The sequence below is a fragment of the Simochromis diagramma genome, unplaced genomic scaffold, assembly GCF_900408965.1.
Source record: "Simochromis diagramma unplaced genomic scaffold, fSimDia1.1 OVJJ01000308.1, whole genome shotgun sequence".
Lineage (NCBI taxonomy): Eukaryota > Metazoa > Chordata > Actinopteri > Cichliformes > Cichlidae > Simochromis > Simochromis diagramma.
Genome location: NW_024386785.1, coordinates 2893253 through 2900976, shown reverse-complemented (window position 1 = coordinate 2900976; position 7724 = coordinate 2893253). Strand labels below are relative to the sequence as shown.

The 7724-nt window shown below is 44.8% G+C and overlaps 1 protein-coding gene across 3 annotated transcripts; it reads left to right on the top strand.

Moving 5' to 3' along the window:
• Positions 1-629: 629 nt before the first annotated feature.
• LOC120728080 (ER degradation-enhancing alpha-mannosidase-like protein 2) lies at positions 630-7159 on the top strand. Of its 3 annotated transcripts, XM_040022780.1 has the most exons (12): positions 631-1038; positions 1210-1616; positions 2089-2199; positions 3234-3273; positions 3387-3492; positions 3686-3811; positions 3907-4118; positions 4414-4555; positions 4820-4944; positions 5019-5163; positions 5642-5763; positions 5870-7159. In XM_040022780.1, the coding sequence occupies exons 3-12, from the start codon at positions 2105-2107 to the stop codon at positions 6332-6334; spliced, it is 1578 nt and encodes a 525-aa protein (XP_039878714.1). In that variant the 5' UTR covers positions 631-1038; positions 1210-1616; positions 2089-2104; the 3' UTR covers positions 6335-7159. The 3 variants fall into 3 exon arrangements, with proteins under 3 accessions (XP_039878711.1, XP_039878714.1, XP_039878712.1); XM_040022777.1 differs by lacking the exon at positions 1210-1616 and having other exon boundaries at positions 630-887; XM_040022778.1 differs by lacking the exon at positions 1210-1616.
• The last annotated feature ends 565 nt before the right edge of the window (positions 7160-7724 follow it).

Below are 7724 nucleotides of genomic sequence, written 5' to 3'. Positions count from 1 at the left end.
TCATATCGTTTTTCTGATTGGGGGAAAATTTTGTCACTCTAAAATACAGTGGAGCAGTAATAAATGGAAGCATTCAGTTAACGTGCAATGATAGAGATTACATGGCTGTAGGTCTTTTGCATAAGTCTGTCATGCTGTTCAGGGTATTCACATACTCTGTGTTTTCTGTAGGGGGCAGGTCTCTGCATGTATGTATGTTTGGCTCTTTGACAACAAAACAAAGACTTTCCACACTACTGCAAGTGTACAGTATTTTGTAATGTGTGTCCATCCATATTTGCAAAGTTATCTTTTTAATACTGACTCACTCATTATGTAAATAAATAGAGATAAGTATAATTTTAATTAATAAAATGAGAGATGAAAATAAGAGACAGCTGGAAAATACATTTAGCTCTACGAAATAAACCTTCTCTGAAACAAATACAACGGAGCGTAATTTTAAAATGAAACTTTTTTTTATTAATTTATATCTGTATATATTTTACAGTCCAGTTATATAATTTGTCATTTCAATGGCTCTACTGTCATCATTGTCATATAACCAGTTTATTAATAAAGGTTTATTTAAAAAACAAAACATAAAAAACGTCCAATGAGATTCCACGTCGAAAGCCCTCGTCAGCGCACCGGTTCGACGCATGCGCAGATGACTAACTTCCTGCTTCCTGACAGCTGCACAACAACAACAGAAGACTTTTCGCTCTGTGCTCCGTGCGTGTTTCCCCGATCTTTGATTTCAGGTCATATCTGTGTCCGAGTCCACCTGTCTCACCTGTCCGTCTGTCTGTCTACATGCGCGCTCCCGTGTGCGCGGCGCTGCTGGTGTGGGTGCTGACGGATGCGGCGGCTCGTCAGTTCTCGGAGGAGGAGATGGCTGCTGTCAGGTACGAACACCAGCTCCGTCTGGACTCGGTTTAAAGTTGAGTTTTGTGCAGACACCACTCATCCTCCCTTCATCACGCCAGCTGGAGCGAGTCTGAGGGTGGGTGCGTGTGTCTGAAGGGGCAAACGCGAACACTAGACTGGGATCCCACTGTGAGTTTGAGAGTGGGGAAACTCCCACAACACAATAATCAAATAATAATTGTAAAGTGTTTTTTTTTTTTTACTGTACGTTTTATCTAAGCAAGTATTTCCACTCAGCAGTCATCTTAGCAATGCGTCCGGCAGATGTTTGGGTCGTTTTATTGTATTTTATTTACAAAGTCACCACTCAGACCACGAGCAACAGCTGGCGACTGTGGGGAGGAAGAACTCAAGACCACAAACAAGTTAAAAAACAAACTGTGGAAGAGAGAAATTGAATGATATGCAGCAGTGGCTTTAAAACAATATAAGATAAGTGCGAGTTGCCTTGACACAGAAATTCATTTGCATCTTAATCGTCTCTCATTTGTTTTTTGTGTTTGACTGATTCTGTTCCTGAGCAGTGGGTGTGGGCAGGTTTGATGTTTGTGGAAAGATTTCATTCTACTATCAGCTGCATTTGCCTGATAATTTGAACGCTGCCTCCTTCTTTCTTTTAAGGGCTTGACTTAAGCAACCGACATGTGCGTTTAATTTTGTCAGATATTTCAAACTGATGATTAAGAGAAGTCCCAACATATTCACAGGTTAATCAGTTTGTTTTTAAAAGCTTTGAATTCACCTGAAACACAAACGTTTTTAATGTGTCGATGAAAGCACACAGATTCGTTTAGGTGATGTAAAGTATGAACGCTGGTCCTAAACAACCTTAAACAGCGAGTCGTGTACAGCTCGATCTGCTCTCGTTTGTTTGCGTGTTTGTCTGCCTGTGTCAGTAATGTGAGAAGCTTTTATTTTGAAAAACGTTGAAAGTTATTCTAACTGTTCAGTGGTTTACTTTGCTTGCTTTTCCGAAATCCCGTTAAAAAAGTTGCTCTGGCTTCAGAGCGTTTCCATTTTGATTCTAATATATGTTGAAATATTTGTGTACGTGGATGTTTAACGTTTTTCACACGAGGGAAAAATTGCAGAATCCAATTTTTACTGAATTAGTTTCATCTAAATTTGAATGCTTTGATAAATTGTCCCGTCCTTAATGTAACAAACTTCATCTCTCAGACAGCGCATCAAATCCATGTTCTACCACGCCTACAACAGTTACCTTGACAACGCCTTCCCCTACGATGAGCTCCGCCCTCTCACCTGCGATGGACAGGACACGTGGGGCAGGTGAGGCAGTTTAAAAACTTGAATGTAAAGTACACTTTACTGCAGTGAACTTTTCTTTACTTAGAAAATCGGGTCAAGTTCAAGGACACAGCGTGTGAAAATCAGTAGAAACTTTGTATTACTCACATTTCATGGATTGTTTCAAACTTCACAACACTACAGCCTTAGGGGACATGAGTATCTAGGTTGACCTTGACCTTCACTGTTAGCACCTAAGGTCAAAGTTTACCTTGAAAAAACAATAAAGATGCCATGTTGAGTAGTAATATGTGTATACACTATTATTTCTATACAAGGCCCTATGACGTTACGATGACCCATAAAGTCACACAGCATGAATATATCCTAAAATCTCAGGTTTCTACAGCTGATAGAAGCCAAAGATTTCAGTCAGTTCTGCTCCAATTATACGGGTGAAGATAATCAAATCGATTAATCATCTCCACATTTCCAGCGATTTCCAACAATGCTGACATCAGCATGTTTAATAAAAGCATCACTATTTTAACACAGCGTGTGCCTTTCAGGGAGATCTGAACTCTCTGAGCGCTCTTGTTTCTTTTATTTTGTAGTTATAAGACACTTCCTGTCTCATCAGGACACAGTTAGCACACGCCAAACCTTTAAGTATTTCTTTTACCTTTCTCTGATTTTTACCACTTTATAAAACCATCAGGTCACATTTATGAATTTATTTAGTATATTCAGATGAAATTAGTTAATTTTATTTCCCTTTAATGAACAGATTCAAGATTTCTCTTATAAAAGTTTAATACATTTACTGCTTTTTCCAAAGTCCAACACATTACACACATCACATTAAAAAATTGTGACTTCAATATTAAATTATACGATTATGATTTTTCTCTTGTTTATGTATTTATGCATGTGGAAGGAAGTTACGTTTAGACAAAGAATTTCAAAGTAAAACATTGAAAATATTCTCTTCAATTAAAGTGGTTCAGAAGAAAACATTATGTCAGGTTAAGAGTTGTCAGAGACAGTAAAATGACCCCTGCTGCTCTTTTCTCCAGTTTCTCGCTCACTCTGATTGACGCCCTCGACACTCTGCTGGTAAGACTGGAAACAGATGTTTTATGTTTACAGAGCCTTTAACAAACACTGATGAGCAGATGTTGTACTCCTGTGCCGTGACTCGACAGTCGTTCGATGTGTTCTCTCTGAAGGTTTTGGGAAACCGTACAGAGTTCCAGCGAGTGGCGTCGATCCTCCAAGACACCGTCGACTTCGACATCGACGTCAACGCGTCCGTGTTTGAAACCAACATCAGAGGTACTGACGGACGATTCGGACTCTGAGGGGAAACTCATGTTCAACATTTAAACTGCTGTTTTTATAAACACTGCACATCTGGGCGCAGGAGCGGTGGCAAAGGAGAGTGTCCACCTCAGGTTAATGTGTGTGTGTGTGTGTGTGTGTGTGTGTGTGTGTGTGTGTGTGTGTGTGTGTGTGTGTGTGTTTGTAGTTGTGGGCGGTCTGCTGTCAGCCCATCTCTTGGCAAAGAGGGCGGGAATGGAGCTGGAGCCCGGGTGGCCCTGCTCAGGACCGCTGCTGAGGATGGCCGAGGACGCCGCCAGGAAGCTGCTGCCTGGTGTGTTCTGGCGTTTCAGACTCTCTAGTTTTAATGAACTACTTTGAAAAGCACACATGAATAAATCAGTGAAATTTGTCTCAACAATAAATCAGCGTTTGAGACTCCCACCGGCATGCCGTACGGTACGGTGAACCTTCTGCGTGGCGTCAGTCCCACTGAGACACCGGTCACCTGTACCGCTGGCGTGGGAACCTTCATCCTGGAGTTCGCCACACTGAGTCGACTAACGGGAGACCCGACATTTGAGAACGTCGCCCGCCGAGCCCTGAGAGCCCTGTGGAAGACCAGATCTGACATCGGACTGGTAAATAAAGTGTCTGCTACAACCGTCCACTCACATCCAACCCAAAGTGCAAACATGGCAGCTAAAGTCGGAAAAGGCCTAATGAGCATTTGTATAGGGTGAGCCACTGATAGGCCAGCTCGTCTTCCTCGGCTAGTCAGTGAAATTAATCGAAAAACATTTAAATATGATGATTTTATATAAATGTTTCTGTGGAGGAGAATCACAGCAGTCCTGGAGCTGGTGAAGGAGCTGAATCAGTCGATAAAAAAGAACAGCCCTCCTACCTGTTTCTGTCACCTGTCTGCCCGCCCAGGTGGGGAACCACATTGACATTGTGTCCACGAAGTGGGTCGCTCAGGATGCTGGTATTGGCGCGGGAGTCGACTCGTACTTCGAGTATCTGGTCAAAGGAGCCGTTATGCTGCAGGATGAAGAGCTGCTCAGCATGTTCCAGGGTAACAGTCACAGCGCTTCCTCCTGACAGCTGCTAAGCAATTTCCTGTTTTAGTAAAAAAAAAAGTTTGATTTGTGGAGACAAATAAAATATTTTTTCTAGCCTGTAAGTAGTCGTCAGGGTTGGTTTGTCCGATGGTTCCAGCTGCATAACTTCTGCACTTACTGGCAAAAGTTTTGTGAAAGCTTCATTTGATGCCTCTGTGTTTAACAAACAGAAGGAAAACCAAGCATCTGATCTCTGATCCTGTGATGTCTTTTATCAGCGTATGATCGAGCCATCCAGAACTACACCCGCTTTGACGACTGGTACCTGTGGGTGCAGATGCACAAAGGAACTGTGTCCATGCCCATTTTCCAGAGTCTGGAGGCCTTCTGGCCCGGCCTGCAGGTGAGTGAACGCACAAACACAAGTCTGTAACTGGAGGCTGTTAACATACAAACAAAGTTAAATCTGTGTTTCAGTCTCTGCTGGGAAACCTGGACAGTGCTGTGAGAACTTTCCAGAATTATTATTCTGTGTGGAGACAGTTTGGAGGACTGCCTGAGTTTTACAGCATCCCTCAGGGTTACACTGTGGATAAGAGAGAGGGCTACCCACTGAGACCAGGTCAGTCCACTAACACCCTCCGCCTATCGCGTTCTGTCTTCAGGGTCAAAGGTTACAGTCGGAGCTCATTCAGACTAATATTTATCAGCTTCAGGGAGCGATGGGAAGCTGGTTGATGTTTAGTGTCTTGAGATAATCTGAGCTAAACAGCAGGTGAGTAATGCTTTCTGAGATGGGCAACAACACAGAGCTTCATCGCTATAATATTTATTGGGATTTATTTATTGTGTATTATTATACACGCACAGTGTTGCTCCTGAGTTCAGCCCTCATCACGTCCCACCCCCTCAAGCCAAAGCTTCAGATATGAACTACTACCTTTCAGGACATCCCTCTCATGCATGCATGGAGATGAAGCTTGAAGGCGCTGATGTCAGTTACCTGGGTGTCATAAAACTCTGGAGTCTAGTTTTTGGTTGTTTTCTGAGCAACTTTAAGTAACAAACCAGCTGATCTTCCTTCTTCCTACGTGTTTCAGAGTTAATCGAGAGCGCGATGTACCTGTTCAGGGCAACAGGTGATCACACCTATCTCCAGCTGGGCGTCGACGCTCTGGAGTCCATCGAGAAGATCGCCAAGACGCCGTGTGGATATGCCAGCGTAAGTCCCACTATCAGTTTGATTGGCTGGCCTTAGTTATCACTTTGAAGTGCTCGTGATTAAAAAGAGCTCACGAGTAAAGTTTTCCTCGCTCTTCTTCCTGCAGGTTAAAGACCTGCGAGATCACCAGCTGGACAACAGGATGGAATCCTTCTTTCTAGCTGAAACCATCAAGTACCTCTACCTGCTCTTTGACCCCACCCACTTTCTGCACGGCGGAGGGACGGAGGGGGACGGGTCGTGGGAGGAGGGTGGGGAGGCGGGGGAGTGCGTGTTAGGGGCAGGGGGGTTCATCTTTAACACGGAGGCTCACCCTCTGGACCCGGCGGCGCTGTACTGCTGCGGCCGGCACGACCAGGACCGCCAGGAGCTACAAGACATCCTGCTCACCCTGTCGCAGCCCGGCAGCCAATCAAAACCCCCTCCCAAACAGACAGAGGGGGGCAGCCAATCGGAGAGCATTGCTCTGAAACCCGGAGAGAAGAAGACGCCCCCTCTGCTGTCCTGCCCCGTTCAGCCGTTCAGCGCTCGGCTCTCCATCCTGGGACAAGTTTTTACCGACGACACGTGAGACTGTTCGACTTCCTCCGAGCGTCTCGCCGCGAGCGACTGAGTGAGACCCCGAATCTCAGCAGCTCAGTGAAAACAGAGTTTTGAGGTTTCCGTTTCCTAAACTGACGTTCCTGCACAGATCTGCTGGGGTTCGCTTTTTGTTGCTATGAAGGAGCTCAGGACCAGAACTTTGCTGTGCTTTGTCGACTCAAATGTAATTTAAATTAAAGAGAAAATATATTTTTATTTAAAACAAATGTTATTTCTTGTCTGTTTTACACGGTTGGTGATGAGGTGTTTTTTGTGCAGGCCAGGGCTTTTACTCTCTGAATGCCTGACAGTGTGTCGGTCACCACTGTGCTGCATGAACACTCTCCCATTAGGGCGTGGATGCACCACCTTGGGGTGTTGGTGGGGGGCTGGGTGTCCTGCAGTGTCTGGAACTGGGATTCTTGCAGCGGATTGGCTGGTTCCTTTGAGGATGTCGGGTGGTGCGTCCGTGGATGGCGATGGCTCTGTTTCGTCCACCTGACGGGTCGTATGTGTCAGAGCCACACGTTTGTGTCGTTGTGGCCGATCGCTGTAGTTGACAGTTGTTTGTTGCAGTAGGTGGCACGCCTTCTTCAGCTTCTGTGAACCTGCCTCCATTATTCTGTGAAGCCTGTTTGTTTATCCTCTGTCGTTGTTATAGTTACAGCAGACAGGAGTTACATCCCCAAATGATCCTCTACACCAAAGAAATGTCTAAAGGTCATCACGATGTAAGGTTGTAATGACTTTGCTGTGGGATGCTTTACAACCATGCAGCTCCTCCGTAGGGGTAAATGTGTCTAATCACTTAGAGGTCACAACTACGGAAACGACGGTCGGGTCACCGAGCTCGAGCAGTCTGCATTAACTTCCCTTTGCACCATTTAAGGTTTCGTCTTCACTCTGAGAGTTTCAGTGACCAGCCAACGGTTTCTGAAATGTGGGGACAGATTTACAAGTTTCCAAAACAGACGGGAAGTGTTTTCCCCTCTAAATCCAGGATCCAGACCTCTGAGTACAAAAGACAGGAGTCAAACTGATTAAACTTTAAGTGTTTCTGTGAGAGCAGTTTAACAAAATTCTGACTGTTGATTGGGTTTACATCGCCTGTCAGCAGGAATCAGGAACAATGGGCTCGTGTTCAGGAGCCTTTGTCACTGTGGTTACAATAAAACCAGCAGACAGAACAATAGTCCACAAATGAAAGAATTAATAACACGAGGGCGTGCAGGCGGTGTCATGTCTGTGCTCGCAGCAGCCAGAGGGAGGCAGTGTTTCGCCTCCATAGTGCCAAAGTATGTCCGGCATCTGGGAGTCAGGGTCCTACAGAGACGTGTCACATACAGAAATCATGAACCTTTTCTAGTTTTCTTCTTCTT